The sequence below is a fragment of the Capra hircus genome, chromosome 7 (genome assembly GCF_001704415.2).
Source record: "Capra hircus breed San Clemente chromosome 7, ASM170441v1, whole genome shotgun sequence".
Taxonomy (NCBI): domain Eukaryota; kingdom Metazoa; phylum Chordata; class Mammalia; order Artiodactyla; family Bovidae; genus Capra; species Capra hircus.
In genome coordinates this window covers 80453750-80473387 of record NC_030814.1, presented here as the reverse complement: position 1 = coordinate 80473387, position 19638 = coordinate 80453750, and the positions used below count along the sequence as shown (strand labels likewise).

The 19638-nt window shown below is 36.3% G+C and overlaps 1 protein-coding gene across 7 annotated transcripts in view; it reads right to left on the bottom strand.

Moving 5' to 3' along the window:
- CSNK1G3 (casein kinase 1 gamma 3) overlaps positions 1-19638 on the bottom strand; it is a 120789-nt gene that overhangs the window by 65619 nt on the left and 35532 nt on the right. For all 7 annotated transcript variants that reach the window (XM_018050687.1, XM_018050685.1, XM_018050688.1 and 4 more), the window contains exons 3-4: positions 9910-9950; positions 4437-4506 (exon numbers count right to left, since the gene is read on the bottom strand). In XM_018050687.1, coding sequence (XP_017906176.1) covers positions 4437-4506; positions 9910-9950 — 111 coding nt within the window. The remainder of the gene's footprint in view (positions 1-4436; positions 4507-9909; positions 9951-19638) is intronic.

The window sequence follows — 19638 nt, the reverse complement described above, 5'->3', positions numbered from 1 at the left end:
AAGTGTTAGTCATTCAGTCTTGTCTGACTCTTTGTGACCCCATGGGCTGTAGCCTGTCAGGCTCCTCTGTCCATGGAGTTCTCCAGGCAGTAATACTAGAGTGGGTAGCCATTCCCTTCACCAGGGGATCTTCCAGACCCAGGGATGGAACCTGGGTCTCTTGCATTGCAGGCAGATTCTTTACTGTCTGAGCCACCAGGGAAGTACTATTGTGCTTACTATTGAAAAAAATCCATGTATAAGTGGACCCACACTGTTCAAGGGTCAACTGTGTAGTGTTCAGACTCTGTCATCATATAATTTTGCCTTCCTCTCCCTTCCCACCATACCTCCCATTCTAAGGCCCAGATTTACTCTGCCTTGCTATTTTGTTCTAAGGCTGCATTTCAAAGTTTTCTACACTAGTTCTGCTATCCAAATTACCAACTTTTCTTTTTTCCCAACCTTTAAGTCTCCCATCTTCAAATGTGTCTATTAAGCCTAATTCAAAGTTCATAACTATTCACACAGAATTTCTGAATTGAAAAGACATATACATAACTGAATTTATATAAGCCAACTCATTGTTGGCAGTTGTACATGTACATTCAAGCAAGGTATACACATAATATATCTGGCTTTCTAAAATAATACTGAGAAAGAGATCAATAAAGGAACAAGTGAGAACTGCTTCCATTTTCTTCAAAACTTCCTTTCTTTAATGGTTTCAAAGAGTCTCAAAAATATTTATCTCTACCTTATCCAGATGGCTAAATTCCATAAAGAGCATTACATTTCATTGAGTAAATTAAATATTTAGTCTCCAATATGAATAGAAACACCTCAGCTTTACCATTCAACTTAATTCTACCTTAAAATGACTCAGCACAGATCTCTGGTAGACAAAAAAAAAGTGATCTAACTCTAACTGTTTGAAATACATATTGCTTCATGAGTCAATGAATGCAAAAACTTCTTACATAACTACTAATATAATGGATAATGTATTTCAACACAAATTCTGTCACTGAAGTACAGGATCAGAGTTACATATCTTTTAAAAATCAAGAGTACAAAGCAAAAAGCAAGCACTGTAAAAGCCAAACTAAACTTCCATTTCCCAGGTCATGGCTGGGCAGTTTTCTAACAGTGAGCAAACAAATCAGATTGCTATGAATTAGGAAAAGCTGCAACTAATAAACAAGCACCAAACAAAACAACACAACCACAATAATATAAATACGATACGCAAGACCAGAAGGGAGAGGTGAGGGACAGGAGGGCAAGAAGGAAGAGCGGCTCTGGAGAGATGGTTGATGACAAAGAGTAATGAGGTTTTAAGTTACTAGCTGTGTCTCCTGATCAAAGTTTTTTGGCTACTAAAAAGCATGAACACGATCCAACTCAATGGGCAAAAGCAAGCTTTTGTATTTGTTTTTACATCCAGTGAACTTTCAACTATAAACTTAGAGTCCACCTAATTTCAATTGTTCTAAAAGCATTTTTGAGACTACTACAAAAAGTCATAGATTGTGGGCTGACAAAAGTTACTCTGATAACTTCTAACATCACTAATTTTCAGTGATGCTTATTAGCATCCCCAACACTGGAGACAAGTATATTTTTTCCCAAGAAATGCTCAAGAATGGGTAAGAATACAAAACTCACACACTACTTGAAAGTACAACTATACCATCTCTCTCCCAAAATAAATTTCACACTTCATTTTATATTTCAGCATTTCACTTATGTGATAAAACACCATCAATTAAGTCACAAAATAACATATGGAAATCCTACACTTTTAATACTGCTTGGTACTTCTTGGTACTTCAGTTCCTTATATGTGGACAACGGTTAAGCATATTATTAAAAGAATCATTGTCATGATGTTTTCCATTTTCAGGTCCCTATTGTTCATGTAGGAAGGATGAGAACAGAAGTAGCGGTAAAGAACCCATCTGCCAATGCAGGAGACATAAGAGACACGGGTTCGATCCCTGGGTCGGGAAGATCCCCTGGAGGAGGGCATGGCAACCCACTCCAGTATTCTTGCTTGGAGAATCGGCATGGACAGAGGAGCCTGGAGGGCTACAGCCCACAGGGTTGCACAGAGTCCAACATGACTAAAACAACTTAGAATGCACGCACATCAATATTAACATTCTTATCAGGAAATTTAAACTCTACAGATCTGATCAAGAAAAACTGAAATCTGATTAGAAAAACTAACTATAGAATTAGCACATAGGTTATGTTCTTTTCCAAGGAAATTTTTTTGCTTTCAGGCATTCTTAACTTTTAGAACCAAAGCTTACATTCCTAGCTCAGCAGTTCTCAACACATGGTCTCCAGCATCCAATCTTCCTTCTTCTGGTGACACCACAGTTTCCCATGAGACAACCACCTCTCCCTATTCTCGGCCCCTGGATTTCAGATAGTGCCTGAGATGAGCACAAGATGCAAGTCTGGGCAATCAAATTCAAAGTGACTAAATCACTAGATACGAAATAAGTACGATTCAGTCCTAGAACTTTTATTTTTTTGGTGCTATAACTTTTTTCCCCGAAGTTCAAACTTTTACCCAATTAACAATGTTGTAGTAATTTCAGGTGAACAGTGAAGGGACTCAGCCATATGTATATATGCATCCATTCTCTCCCAAACCCCCATCCATCCAGGCTGGCACATAACACCAAGCAGAGTTCCACATGCTATATAGTAGTTTTTTGTTGGTTATCCATTTTAAATACAGCAGTATACACATGACCTTCCTAAAATCTCTAACTATCCCTCCCTCCCCACTTCAGGTAACCATTACAATTCGGTTCTAGAACTTTTGCTGAAATTTTTAGTTGAGATATTTTTATAAGTGCTAAGCTAGGCTGTTGGTAAGCTTCTCTGTCATTTCATAAGAAGGGCCAATCAGAGAACAAAGCTTACACATTTGCTTACACACACAGAGCACAGAGACAAATTAAAGAACGTCTCTGGTGACAGTATTGCAATGTCTTATAAACAAGTCTTTTCCCTGAATTTACAGTACGTGGTCAATAAACTCCTTCCCCCCGCCCCCCCTTAGCTTCTTAGGGCTTTCTGTCACTTACTAGTCCTAACTAATATGTATAGTTTCACATATAATTAGTTGTATCCCCTTATTATTTAAATCTCAATTGTCAGTGATAATTTTGATAAGTCCTGGAGGACTCTCTGTATCAGACTCAAACACACACTATAGAAAGTTTATAACGATAAAACTATTACTACAATATGTCAACTTAGTGTCCCCACAATGATGACTCATTTGGAAAGTATGCTCTAAGGAAAAAGAAAAGAATGCAAAATTGATAATATTAAGAAATGTACAGCTCTACCAAGCAGAAGGTAAACATGGGCTTACAAAAAGACACCTGAAAAAATTCCATTCTGTTGAATCTGGGCAAACAAAATATCCTTACTTGGTAAGACACTGTACATATAAAAATCATTACAGTTAGTAGAACAGAAATGAAAAGTGGAGCTGAGAGAAACATTAACATGAAGTAAATACAATGTAAAAAAGGAAATTTTCTCATTAGTTTTTTTCCAATGGAACAAAATATCCATTCTCACTTAGATTTAGAGTTTATGTAAAACTATACTGACATTAATTTCCTACAGCCACTGTAATTACTACACATTTGTGGCTTAAAATAACAGAAATTTACTTTCTCACAATTCTGGAGGCCAAAAATTTGAAATCAGTTTCAACAGGCTGAATCAAAGAGGTTCTACGGGACAATCCTACACTAGGATTTCAGGATTCCTTGGCTTATTGGCCATATCACTCCAATCTTGGCCTCTGTAGCCACTTGGCCTTCGTAGCCACTTGGCCTTCTCTTCTGTTACATAAATCATTCCTCTGACTCTCTTTTACTGTGCATTTGGGGCCACCCAGATAACCCATGTGCTGTAGTCCATGGGGTCACGAAGAGTCAGACACGATTAAACAACTGAACTGAAGACAGATAACCCAAAATAATCTTTACTCTCAAGATCCTTAACTTATTCATACCTGTAAAGTCTTTGCTATAAGGTCACATTTATAGATTCTAGGGACTGTGATATGGATATCTTTTAAGGGGCCATTTTTCAGCCTACTGCTATGTCATAAGTCATTTCAGTAACTATAATACCACCAAAAAGGTTAAGAGTCTGGAAACTATATGAACTTTATATTCCCCAATTAAATTTTTTCACAATGTTCTCTATTTCTATTGGTACCAACACAAAAAGCTCCAAAAATGGCATATTTAAAATAAAAAGGGAAGACTCTAGTGAGTAAGAAAATAACCTACTAACCATAGCCTTAAGAAGTATTACTTTTAACTAAATTTAACATAGTATTCCTTGAAACTAGAGTTACTATCATGATAATTCATTTTATTACAAATTTAATAATTAAAATAAGACTTTACCTCCAGATCCTAACTGCTTGTAGAATCTGTATTCCAAATGTAGCTGTGGTGCTCTGGATTTCATGGGCTCCTATTTTTTAAAAAAAGGCAACAATAAAAAATATATGTTATTAAACTATCACTAGGCTCCAATTATTCCAAATGTTACAAATCTTGATGTCAGCTCTTATATAGTGTAACACTCTATTAGGTATCCTTGTCTCCCTAAGGTTAAATCCAGATAATAATCAACTTTAAGCACAATGTAAAATAAATTAATGCCATAAACATATACAAGGTTAAGTGGCTATTAGATAAGCATTAGGGAAATCTATGTTTGACTCTGTGACCCTGAAGAAAAGTATACTGTTAATATTCTTGACTAAGGCAATGATGGCCCTGATTCTATTTCTCCTGTTCCCAGGAATTACTGTGCCCTCTACACTATATATTTCTGATGGAAAGGTTCTGGGTTAAAGTGACATTACAGAAAAGTAAAAAAGAACAACGATGGAGATGGCAAAATCTTGACAGTAGCAACAATACATTTTTAAAAAATTTGGTGGAGTACAGCAGTCTAGTCAAGGCTACGGTTTTTCCTGTGGTCATGTATGGATGTGAGAGTTGGACTGTGAAGAAAGCTGAGCACCAAAGAATTGATGCTTTTGAACTGTGGTGTTGGAGAAGACTCTTGAGAGTCCCTTGGACTGCAAGGAGATCCAACCAGTCCATTCTAAAGGAGATCGGTCCTGGGTGTTCTTTGGAAGGACTGATGCTAAAGCTGAAACTCCAGTACTTTGGCCACCTCATGCGAAGAGTTGACTCATTGGAAACGACTCTGATGCTGGGAGGGATTGGGGGCAGGAGGAGAAGGGGACAACAGAGGATGAGATGGCTGGATGGCATCACGGACTCGATGGACATGAGTGTGAGTGAACTCCGGGAGTTGGTGATGGACAGGGAAGCCTGATGTGCTGCAATTCACGGGGTCGCGAAGAGTCGGACACGACTGAGCGACTGGACTGAACTGAACAGCTTACAGTAACACACACAATTTCTAAATATTAGGCTCATGAGCTTTGTAAACTGCAACCACTAGCTCAAAAAGCCTTTAGCACTTTTCTATCACCTTTCTCTCAGACTTCTATCATCTTTTGATTTGTTTTGTCTGTTGTTGGATTTCATGCAAATAAGATTGTATGATACATGTTTCATATGTATGTGTCTGACTTTTCATTCAACATCATGTTTTTGAGATTTATACCTACATAGACAAACACACACACACTCATAGAACATAAACAGAAGCAAAGTAAATTTAAGATATAAACATGTGAAAATAGTTGTAGAAAACAAAACTATAACAGAGTAATAACACAGGAAAAGTGAACAAGATCCAACAGGAAAGTATATAACAAGCCAACGAAATTTAAACAAAACCAACAAAACTTCAAGAAGTACAAAAAAACAAAAATAACCAAAATTTAAAACCAATCTGTCAACACACTAACACAACAGCAAAAAGAATTTGGAAACTGGGAGACAGAAAAATATCTAAAGAATGAGAAAATTTTGTAGAATGTATCTACATAAATTATACAAAATGCATTATGCAGGAAGAAAAAAGAAAACACACACAAAAAAGATTAAAGAGCTAGACAATATAATGAGGACTAATATGCAATTGATAAGGAAAAAAGAAAGAAAAGTGAGCAGAGGCAATAACTGAAGAAATAAATGTGAGAACTGATGAAAGATAACAAACCAGAGAGTCAAGAGGAATGTGAATTCCAAACAGTAACTAAAAAGAAATTTATACTTGGATATACCATAATGAAAGAACCAACGACAAAGACTTCAAATAAGGAAGCTGTAAAATCCCAGTGGAACAATTATAATCATAAGATTATTATAAGAGAAAACAATCAACTTAGATCTTGAGAGGCAGGATGGCAGGGTAAAGGCAGAGGCACTGAATTAAACTGTGCTGGGTGTGAATCATAAATTCACTACTTGCTAGATTTACTTAATCTTTTGGTACTTTTCAGTCCCCTTGTTTACAAAAGATAGATAAAATATTTTCTCATTTTATTTCTATACACATGTATATGACTTAAAACAGCCCCTTCCATACAGTGGAATTCCTTAGTTAACTATATTAAAGTATATAACCATAACATGTAATAAAAAGATACCCAAGTAGACAATCACAAGTAAAATACATAATTCACTCAATCACTAATATTCCCCTAGGTAAAAACAGAAACCCAGATCTATCTACTCTCTAATTTAGTAGAGTCAGTTCAGCTTGATTCCAATACCTTACTAGCACTAAAATTTTATTGTGCCACCATACAAGAAAAGTCACCTCACCATAGGATGAATTTTTCATTATTCATGAATGACAGGTTATTATGTAACTATGAACAAGATACATAATAACCTGTCATTTGTTGTATGGCAGAAGGCAGGAGGAGAAGGGGGTTATAGAGGATGAGACGGTTGGATGGCATCAACTCAGTGGACACGAGTTTGAGCAAGCTTCGGGAGTTGGTGATGGACAGGGAAGCCTGGCATGCTACAGTCCACGGAGACGCAAAGAGTCATGATTGAGCGACTGAACTGAACTGAACAAACAAGATATGGGAGTGGTGGCTGAGATCAAGTTAACAAATTAACCTGAAGCAAACTATCAATATGAACTAGGGTAACATTAAATAAGTGTGTAAACCTTTATATGGGATATATAACAAAACTGAAATTAGTCCCTAAAGTTTGCTCTCTGAATGAACACCACTGTCATCAAATAAAGCCTTTGTACCAAGGTACAAAAATAAGATAGTACTGAAGGTATACAGATACAACATTTTCAAGTGGTTACTTTTAAGGCAGGTTCTGAACAAAACTATGTGGTTTTCTATAAACAGACAATAGATACAAACAGACAAACATATAAGATAAAAAATATATAAGAACATTATATATATATATATACACATATAATACACATATAAATACATACATACACACACATGCAAATATTTAGGAAACTAAGTACCAACCATGGCTTAATAGTTTATATGAAAAATTTTCTATCTTGCCAATACATTTTTGGATGAATCTGAGGCAAGCATAACTCTGTACCATACTTCAACCTCAAAATGCCACATATAGATATAAAAATACTTTCAGTTCTCCCAAAGAATACTGAATAACAACATTATTATATATAGTTCTGATAACTGTGCTTTAATAAGGGGCAAATCAAGGCAGAAAAATAATGTCAAAAAACAAAAGAAGAAAAAAAATAAATAAAGGGGACTTCCCCATTGGCTCAGTGGTAAAGAATCCACCTGCCAATGCAGGGGACGTGGGTTCGATCCCTTGTCTGGGAAGATCCCACATACTGTGGAGCAACTAAGCCCACGCACCACAACTACTGAGGCTGTGCTCTAGAGCCTGGGAACCACAACTCCTGAGCCCACATTCCACAGCTACTTAAGCCTGCTCGTCTAGAGCTCATGCTCTGCAACAAGAGAAGATACCACAATGAGAAGCCCACACGCCACAACCAAGAGCAGCCCCTGCCCACAGCAACTAGAGAATGCCTTCCCATAGCAACAAAGACTCAGTTTAGCCAAAAATAAATTAATAAATAAATAGGTTCCAGAATAAAAAAAAGAAAAAACTTGACATTTAAAAAAAAAATACAGGAACAGTGATACAGCATGAAGGTAAACTAAAACAAGTGACTTGTATGTGTATACATAGGAAGGCTAACAGATGACATAGTATATGTTTAGTAAGGTATCAAAGATGTCAACAGGGTAAACAAGTTTCAAATCTGAAAATAACTGGAGCTAAGGGTCACCAGTTAATGACTGAAATTGACAAGTAAAGGTGAGCCTAGCATGGCTCCTATTTTGACATAAAGATTTATTTGCCCTAACCTATCAGTTAACTATTATTCACGTGCTCCCGTGAGTGGAACTACTCACTACAAGCCATCAATAACAAAGACTATAGGTGTTGCCATCCTAGTGTGCCACGTCCACTCCCAACACTGGCCTAGACCACGGGAAAAGAAAAGTCAGCAGTGCCCATTCCTTGCATCCTGGCCTCCCTATTGTGATTCACACAAACTAACTCCCTTTGTCCTGACTACACACTCATGAGGGAACCTTGTAAATTTCTTTTTGTAATTTTAACTTAATATTCTATGTAGATCAGCCTACAGAAAGAAAACATGATTTATACTGTTGTGAGCATTCTGGACCTATAATAGTAAAATACCTTCACTGTAAGTTAGAAATTAACTCTTCTGAAAGACTTACACCTGAGAGCTTGACTGACTGACTGAATTGATGGGATACTGTGAATCTAGTTCTGATTAACAGTGACAATTTTAAGGAGACAACCTAACCAGATTTTCTGTCATAAAAACCAAGGACCAGAACTTAAACCTAGGTGAACTCATGCTAGGTAAATGCCAGTCCCAACTCACATATCAGTGAGTCCATCTCAGTAGCACCACAACCCCTTCAGTGCATTTTTATTTTCCAGTAAAAATAGACAGCATTTGTTCCAGTGAAACTTGGTTTACACTCACAAATATACTTAAACTGTGCTTATTAACTTAAATCACAGTTTTCTATCTTATCCCCAAAGTTTCGGTTTTCACTTTCTCCAACTTGAATAGGCTCTTCCGTAGTCACATCACCCTAATAACAGAGGTTACATTGGCAGAAACAAGATCAAGACTGGCAGGCAGGCTGGGGAAGCCAAACAAGCCATGCTCAACCTCAGGGAAACCTGGCAGGCAAACCAAATAGTAAATTTGCACCAGAACAAAGTTATATGTCATAAAAATTCCCAGATACCAACTACACCAAGAAAAAAAAGCTGCCTTACAGCTGTCATACCAAGCTTCTTTAGGACTTCAAATCAGTCCCTTGGGAGTTTGCTTTCCTGGCTAACCTCCACTCACATCAAGAATTTCTGAATCCCTGAAGGTCAAGCAAGACCCAGTTTTACCAAACATAAAACACAAACAGAAAAATTTTGGAAGCTACCTGGAAATAATTTCCAAATAATGTAATCCTAAACACTAAAGACACTTTTGTCCAAATGCTTGAATCAGGAAAGTTAGAATGCCTTGCATTCTAATTTCTAGCATATTAAAAATGCCAGTACATCAGCTTCTGCAAATTTGAAGCAGTGCCAAATTTTAAGAATTCAATTCTATAATGCTCCCACAGTAAAAGAATTAAGTTATTGTAACACAGAAAGACACAGTATCTTACATATACATTACCATACACTTGAGGGGCACGATGATGCTAGAAGCTTAATAACAAAAAATCAGTTATGCCTCATACTTTCCAAATAAACACTCAAGTTACAAATGATATGGAAAAAACTAGTGAAAATGCAACTTAATCATTAAAGAAATAACAAGAAAATGATTGAAGAAAAATAAGAAACATGAACTTACCAATTTAATGGCCACATATTCATTTGTATACAAATTTTTCCCTTGAAAAAGAAAGAAAAATGTCAGATTCTACCAGAAGTGAATTTTTAAAGATTATATTATGTAAAACTGCTCTGAGGGGATAGGAGGAGAAGCACAGCATACATTTAAATAAAATATAGATTTTTGCTTCCAACTATTTAGCAGAAACCTCAATAACAGGGATATATTTAAATTTATGATCAACTCAGTAACATTTAGTGTTTCACCTGGATTCAGAGAAAAAAGTAAGACTAAGAAACTTTAGCCTATTTATTTTTAAAAAAAATAGAAAAACTCTTATTTTGTTAGAATACTGTGTACCACTTAGGAAGTAATCAATAGGCAAACACACTACTAAGTTTCAAAACCAGAACGGTATATAGAAACAAGACTACACAATTCCTTTTTCAATCACCACCTCATTTTAAATCCTTTGTTATTTTCAGATGTGATCTTAATAGGGCTCTTACATAATCTAGCAAATATACAGAAAAATCTGGAATACATTTAAAATAAAAGAAAATTTTAGAAATACTATTCAATAACTGGCTTTGACAAACTAGTTACTTTGAGGGGAAGAAGTGTTATTAGCAACTTACCTTAAAACCAAATTAAATTCCAGTTATTTTAAGAGTTAGATATAAGCCATAAAACAAGAAAAAATATTTATCAGGCCAGTATATAGAAGCCTTTTGAGCATTAAAAAAAATGGAAAAAGATTAAGAGATCAGAAGATTTTATACAGATTTGATAGCTTAAAACACTTTATACTTTTTTAAGTCAAAAAACCTATACAAAGAACAGATAGAAGACAAATCAGAATAAAGATTTAACATAATGAATATGTAAAGAATCCAAGTAAATTACACTAATCATTGGCACCAGCAAGTTGAAAATAATCTAGAAAATTCCACAGGGTCAGTATCTGTAGTTCAAGTAAAACACTATGGAGAATTCAGTATATAAAGATAATGTGATACATAAATTCATGTACTTCTTTACAAGTATAGCTAAAAGGATAAAAAAATAGAACAATATTTGATTTCTGAATTTCTGAAGAAAAAGAGAACAATGATAGTTGTTTTGTTTAACTGTGATAGTAAATGGCCCTGGTTACACTGACTACTGAATAAACTAGGTAGCCATCAACTCTCACACATGCAATTTTTTCCAACATAATACTCCTAACTTCATTTTGTTCAGTAGCTGATGAATGGCAGTAAAACTTCTAGACAAAATTTCAGTCTTGGATATGCTGCCACAGTGAGCAGTATTTTCACCATAAGACTCTTTGCCACAAGCAATTTCACAGCCCAGCTAACGGCCCTTAAGGCAATTTTGCCATAAAAAACAAGGAAAATAAAATTTTAAATAAACATTAAAAAGGACACAATGACACATGAAAAACCAGTAAAAAAAATCTTTTAAAGACTTTATTGTGAAAAATGAAAATACAAAAAACATTTAAAATTTGTGAAGACTCATGATAATAGTTTATTATGGTCTATCTGAGAAAAGGTGATACTTCTTTTGTCAAACATTAAGGATTCAGGATCTCATATTGGACCTAAATTCTCTATGATATAAACAATTCCGCACTAAGTCTCTCCAGATTTCCTGGAAATGAAATGAATAATCGAGGGATGCTGCTATTGATTATCAATACACGTAACCTATGTAAGAAAAGAAAGTGAAGTTGCTCAGTTGTCTCCGACTCTTTGCAACCCCATGGACTGTAGCCTCCCAGGCTCCTCCATCCATGAGATTTTCCAGGCAAGAGCACTGGAGCGGGGTGCCATTGCCTCCTCCAGGTGTAACCTGTATGAATGAATGAATGTGAAGTCGCTCAGTCGTGTCCGACTCTTTGCGACCCGTGGACTGTAGCCCACCAAGTCCATGGGATTCTCCAGGCAAGAATACTGGAGTGGGTTGCCATTTCCTTCTCCAGGGGATCTTCCTGACCCAGGGATCGAACCCAGGTCTCCCACATTGCAGGCAGATGCTTTAACCTCTGCACTATCAGGGAAGCCCCGTAACCTATATAACTGGTAATAAATCACTGCACTACATTTAAATGTTCCAACACATGCCCACTCCTTATATTTCACCAAATCAACTAAGCTAGATGCTGTACCACGGAGAAGGTGACGGCACCCCACTCCAGTACTCTTGCCTGGAAAACCCCATGGATGGAGGAGCCTTGTAGGCTGCAGTCCATGGGGTCACAAAGAGTCGGACACGACTGAAGTGACTTAGCAGTAGCCCGCAGCAGATGCTGTACCAAATACAAAAACTCTGTCTCCATCATGTTCTCCACTATCAAACAGCAAAAATTCTGACCATTTTCAAGAAACTTACACTCATCAGGAATCGTGTAACCATTTCTTTTGTAGGGGACACGAAGAGCTTGATTCTTCTTTAGCCTCCAATTTCTAACTGCATGATAAACCTGGTAAAGATGGCATTAGAGAACAAGCAATTGTATCTAAATGAGCCAAAGTTGTTGTTCAGTCACTAAGTCATGTCCGACTTTTTGCAACCCCATGGATTGCAGCACATCAGGTTTCCATGTCCTTCACTATCTCCCAGAGTTTGCTGAAATTCATGTCCATTGAGTCAGTGACGCTATCTAACCATCTCATCCTCAGCCGCCCTCTTCTCCCCTTGCCCTCAATTTTTCCCAGCATCAGGGTCTTTTCCAATGTTTCAGCTCTTCACATCAGGTGGCCAAAGTATTGGAGTTTTGGTTTCAACATCAGTCCTTCCAATGAATATTCAGGGTTGATTTCCTTTAAGATTGACTAGTTTGATCTCCTTGCAGTCCAAGGGACCCTCAAGAGTCTTCTCCAGCACCACAATTTGAAAGCATAAATTCTTCAGCACTCAGCCTTCTTTATGTTCCAACTCTCATTTCCATGCTTTGATCATATGGACTTTTGTCGGCAAAGTGATACCTCTGCTTTTAAATACACAGTCTAGTTTCTCACAGCTTTCCTTCCAAGGAGCAAGAATCTTTCAATTTCATGGCTGCAGCACTGTCCACAGTGATTTTGGAGCTCAAGAAAAGAAAACCTGTCACTGCTTCCACTTTTTCCCTTCTATTTACCATGAAGTGATGGGACTGTAAAAATAACTAAATCACTTTGCTGTACACCTGAAACTAACACAACATTGTAAATAAACTATAATCCAATATAAAATGAAAAAAAGAAACCATGAAAGCACTGCATCTGTGGAGAAATGAAACCAAATTGTTAACCATTCAAAATCAAACTGTTAACCAGATTTTTTTTTATCTTTCAGAGCACTGAAACCAAATTGTCAACCAGTTATCTTACCCTTTAGATTGCCTTACAGTCAATGAGTTGTATGGCCAAACAGCAAGACTACTTGTAACAAAGAATATCATGGCAAAAATAATCAGAACCACTGCCAACACTGTACAGTAGTGTTTGTTCATATAAATATTATAATGCTCTTCTGAGTTTTGTTCTTGTTTTATAAAAATGAGTGGGGGAAAAATAATGTTCATTCTAATGCTAAGTAGCATAAGTCTCATAAACCTATTACACTGATCACAAAGACAGAGATTAACAGGAGTACCTAAGTGGTGTAAGCTAAGCTGCAGTCAAAGTACTCACTGAGCCCATAAATTAAAAAACATTTTGGAAAACATATCATTTTTTAGCCAATTAGTTCAGCATTTAGATGTTACCATATATATTTTAAGAATACATGATGTATAAAATTGGCTTAGTGAATAATTTAATGATACAATGAAAAATGTAAATCTTGAGGAACACTTAAATCCTGAGTGTCTAACAAAGGAAAAAATTTTAATTCAAAAATGGAATTTATATTTCATCAACACATCATCATCTTCTCAGAATTATTTTGTATTGTATACGATATTTATTCATAACCATATAGGGAAAAAATATTTATAGGACAAAAAGTCTAAACACAGATTCCATACAATGAAAATAAACAAAATACTTCTAAAAATATTGTTCTTGTTTTCACTTACATGGTCAAATGTTTACTTTTAAGCCACAGAAGAAAGAACTAAATCCTAAAAGCATTTTCTTTTTTTGAATATTAGCGATTTCACTGAACTTTGAAGGTTATAAAAATGAGCCATGATTGAATATTACTAATGCATTTTTGTCACTTTGCATAGTTTAGTTCAGTTCAGTCGGGTCCAACCCTTTGCTACCGCATGGACTGCAGTACGCCAGGCTTCCCTGTCCCTCACCAACTCCCGGAGTTTACTCAAACTCATGTCCATTGAGTCAGTGATGCTATCCAACCATCTCATCCTCTGTTGTCCCCTTCTCCTCCCACCTTTAATCTTTCCCAGCATCAGGGTCTTTTCAAATGAGTCAGTTCTTCACATCAGGTGGCCAAAGTATTGCAGTTTCAGCTTCAACATCAGTCCTTCCAATGCATTCAGGACTGATCTCCTTTAGGATGGACTGGTTGGATCTCCTTGTAGTCCAAGGGACTCTCAAGAGTCTTCTCCAACACCACAGTTCAAAAGCATCAATTCTTCGGCACTCAGCTTTCTTTATAGTCCAACTCTCACATCCATACATTTCTGGAAAAACCATAGGTTTGACTAGATGGACCTTTGTTGGCAAAGTAATGCCTCTGCTTTTTAATATGCTGTCTAGGTTGGTCATAACTTTTCTTCCAAGGAGCAAGCATCTTTTAATTTCATGGCTGCAATCACCATCTGCAGTGATTTTGGAGCCCCCCAAAATGAAGTCTGTCACTATTTCCACTGTTTCCCCATCTATTTGCCATGAAGTGATGGGACCAGATGCCATGACCTTAGTTTTCTGAATGTTGAGTATTAAGCCAACTTTTTCACTCTCCTCTTTCACTTTCACCAAGAAGCTCTGTAGTTCTTCTTTGCTTTCTGCCATAAGGGTGGTGTCATCTGCATATCTGAGGTTACTGATATTTCTCCCAGCAATCCTGATTCCAGCTTGGGCTTCATCCAGTCCAGCACTTCTCATGATGTACTCTGCATAGATGAACAAGCAGGGTGACAATATACAGCCTTGATATATCAGTACTCCTTTCCCAATTTGGAACCAGTCTCTTGTTCCATGTCCAGTTCTAACTGTTGCTTCTTGACCTGCATACAGGTTTCTCAGGAGGCAAGTCCGGTGGTCTAGTATTCCCATCTCTTTCAGAATTTTCCAGTTTGTTGTGATCCACACAGTCAAAGGCTTTGGCGTAGTCAATAAAGCAGAAGTAGACATTTTTCTGGAACTCTCTTGCTTTTTCAATGATCCACTTTGTATAGGCATCCCCTTAAATAATCGGCTTTTCAATCCATATTTGGTATGTATATGAACAAACTAATAATGTATGTTCAATGCACAAAGTATATGTTTGTGGGTACAATACAAGCAAGAGAGAGGAGTGTGTGTATGGAGGAAGTCCAATTAAGAGAAGGCGCCAAGTAAACTGGTTCCAGTTCACTGAAGTTTTAATCCAATTTCAAAAGATGTTTCCAATAAATAGTACTTTGTGCCATAAAGAACTTGAAAAGATGGGTTTACCAATATTGGGATATTTGAATGGTCATTATTATAAAACTATGTTCTACAGAAATTCCATATATGGTTATATCAGGGACTACTAATCAACTGAAATATCCCTGTTCACCTTCCTTAGTAAAGGAACGGCCTAAAATGGTTGCCCAGCTAGACTACATTTCTAGCCTCTCTTTTCAGTTGGTGCAGACATGTGATTTTAAGTTATAGATATGAGTCAACATAAGGCATGTCACTGCCCACTTGCGAGAATGAACGTATTATCTTCTGGCCCTTTTCCTGGCTGGGTGTCTGGAGACAGCAACAATGGGAGTAAACAACTCACAGATCGAGACTGAAGCCACATACTGAGGGTGCGGAGATACCCTGACAGCCCTTGGTGCTGTTCTTCTGGCCTGTGTTATGTGAAAAAGAAAGAAACTACTTTGCCTAACACCGCTGTATGCTAGGATCTCTTTCTTATAGCATTATAGCCTAACTCCTTGTTACATTTTTCAGAAAAATTTTAAGCTTCAGCTAATAAATGTAGGAAAGTCAATAAACATAAAAAAGATGAATCCACCCAAATCTGTATATTTACTTCTTACATATGGTAAGACCTGCAGAATTTTCAACAAAACAATTCTTAAACAAAAATAAAAAGTTATAAAAACTTCTGTGTCTACTTAATTCTATCAAAATTTACAATATCTTACTTCAGGTATGGTAATTCATAAAACAACAGATAACACCCTCATTCTGTTCTTTCACGTGATGGTCAGCCAGGCATAGCTACGAGAGGAGACACAGAAGAAATATCATGTTTTGGTCAGGTGGTAGAAGACAGGAGCAAGGGTAGAGCTTTGGCCAAGATTTTTGGTATTTCTGCAGGAAAAGCAAGATAGGGGAGGGTAAACATCTTAGGAGTGACTAGTCTGAATAACTCTGTTAACCTTCGGTGGGCAGTTTCTCTAACTGTCTTGTACTCTGCCACGGGATGCCTTCAGGAAGACTGCCTCCTGGAATGCATGGGCCAGAGAGAGGAGGGAGGTATGGCGCTAAATTGGTTAGTTTGCAGATTAAAGGCATGCTCCCAATTTTTTTTATCTTGAAGAACTGGCTATCCTGTAGAGGAGCAGTCTTTCCACAGAGTGAAAGGATTTGAGGTTTTTTGGTTTCTTTTCATTATTAAAGCAATGTTATATTAGCTGGTTTGTATTCCACACATTCTAGAATACACCCACAGTAAGAGGTCTATATGGCTGACCAGAAAGGTTTTTCTTCAGATGTGAAAGCCTCATAATACACAGGAAAATAAAAAATGTATACAATATAACCCCACATTTTAGCTAGCTTTGTTCTGTCTCATTCTGTACCTGTTAAAAACATTTCTGGGGGTTTTGGTTAATTGTCTAAGCTAGGAATATATCCAACATGCTGGATGCAAGCCTTACCACCAATACAAGGATAAAATAAAACCAAAAATATCAATTCATCATTTTACAATTAAAAATACAGATAAAAATGATAGTAAACACATTTACTTAAACTTAATTTTAGATTTTTTAAAAGATTAACTATTTTCTTTTTAATCTCACATCACATTGTTTATGTTCGGCTTTCTCTCTTTAGTGTATGTGTGTCTATTAGCCACTCAGTCGTGTCCGACTCTTTGCGACCCCATGGACTATAGTCTGCCAGGCTCCTCTCTGTCCATGGAATTCTCCAGGCAAGAATACTGGAGTGGGTTGCCATTTCTTTCTTTCTTTAGTAACCCTCTATAAAAGTACTTTCAACAGAGGGTAATAGTGTCTCACCTTGGGGCTTTTGGAAATGGGAGTGGGGGCTGGGGGGAGGAATCTGGGGCTGCATGTAGAGATGCAACTCCTGTTTAGTGTCCAAGAGGCCTGAAGTTCTAAATACCACACAGTGTATGGGGCAGTCTTCTAACAAACAGGCAAACAAAAACAAAACACTGTCCAGCCCAAGATCCTAATAGCATCTTTTTTGACAATCACTTACCTATAACATATATACTCTATATTCTTTCTTACTCAATACTAATCACAAAAAATTTAGTGCCAGAAATCAATGTCTATTAACATGGTTTTAAAGAAAGCAGTTTAAGAATTCAAACCAGCTTTTAATATTAGCATGTTTATCCAGATTAAATAAACATGTTTATTCACATTTATCATAGAAAAAAATGACAATTATAACAACTCTTTCTGTACAGAGAAATCACCTGGAACCTTTTTTAAAAGGGAATAAAACCTCCCTTTATTTAGTAGTCTACTAAGAAAAAAAAATGATTAAAATAATTATGCAAAAGGACATGTTACATGTATCATAAGTATTGAAACAGTAACATGTATAGATAAAACATTTAAATAAAATCTACACAAATATACAATAAAAACCCACAGGTAGATTAGATATAGATAGATAAATAGATGATAATGGATGGATGGATGGATGGATAGACTAGTAAGTCATCTTATCCCTATTCCTGCTTATTCACAGACTGCAAAAGAATGGGGGTATTTTGCTGTTTTTTTTCAGTATACAGCATGTTAGTTTCAGTATATAGGAGTAATACAGTTTTCTCATATGCCCTGGCTAAAATGTTCCACTAGATTCTTTCGTGTGTATACACAGATATACATCCATACACACACACAGATCTGTGTGTGTGTGTATATATATATAGTTATTTTGAAATAAATTATATGAAATTGATTCTGAATAATAAATGCCAAAATACTATAGTACTATAGTCATATACACAGAGAGTGACAAAGTACAAATATATATGTCATAATATACAGCTAGAAAACTAATTTATATTAAATTTAAATATACATACAACATGCTATAATCTTAATAACAAATATCTTGATATCCTTTAAAGGAGTAGAACAATCACTGCTTTCCTGAAACAGGCAAGGATAATGTTGGTGCTTTTATATTGTTATCTAAATTTAATCTTCACAGTAATTCAGGAAGCAGAAATAAGTCCATTCTAAAGTTGACAAATTTGAAGCCCCATGTGGTTAAATGACTTATGCATTCCATAATGGCAGAGACAATTTTTATATTTTTCCAATGTATCATCAGTGTCTAATCATGCTTCATACATAATACTGTAGACATGTGATAAATTTTTAACGGATGGATGGGTGTAATTCAAGGTCAGACAAGTAAATAATCTGCTTTTTTTTTTAGTGCCAAAATCAGAAACAGTTTAAGAATTTCAAAGTATCATTACAATACCTTTTAAAAAATAAAATATAAAATATTCACCCTTTCAAATATTTGAGTCTTTACTAAAATGCAGAAGAGTCTATTAGACACATCATATGTATAAAATATGTCATTACTTTTTATTAGATTGCTTCATTCAAAGATTTAAAGTACATTAACTACATAAAACAGTAATGAAATGTAGGAGTAACTAACAATTAGAATGTTTTTGGCCCAGATGGTAAAGAATCTGCCTGCAATGCAAGAGACCTGGATTTGATCCCTGGATTAGAAAGATTCCACGGAGAAGTGAATGGCCACCCACTGCAGTATTCTTCCCTGGAGAACTCCATGGGCAGAGGAGCCTGGTGGGCTACAGTCCATGGGGGTCTCAAAGAGTCTGATACTCTTTGAGACTAAAACTTTTTCTTTCAAAGTGTTTTACAAGATGATAAAGAGAAGTAGCTGAGAAGATGAACACACAATTGCAGATATTTTTATAACACCAAGGTTGAATCTGACGAAAATTGCGAAGCTAAGTTTTTTCTTTTTATTTAAAGAAGTTTATACTCATGCTGGTGTATTAACCAGACAACCCTCAAGGAACCTCAATACTGACTCCCATAAAACCGTGCTGTCCTCCTTCTTGTTTCTCAATGAAGATAGCCACATCTTCACTGCACTAGGAGGTAAAACGATAGGTTTGGATCGTGAGGCCATCATTAAATTGATGTGTGACATGTGTCAAGAAACCTTCCCTGAGTTAGGAGGTTAAAGTAGACCAATGTTTCCCAAACTTACCTGATTATAAGAATACACTGAATCAGCACTTTGTGTTCCTTGGTAAGAATATAGATTTCTAAACCACTCTGGCATACATGGGGGAAGAGGGGAATAAATTATAACACTGCAAACTGCA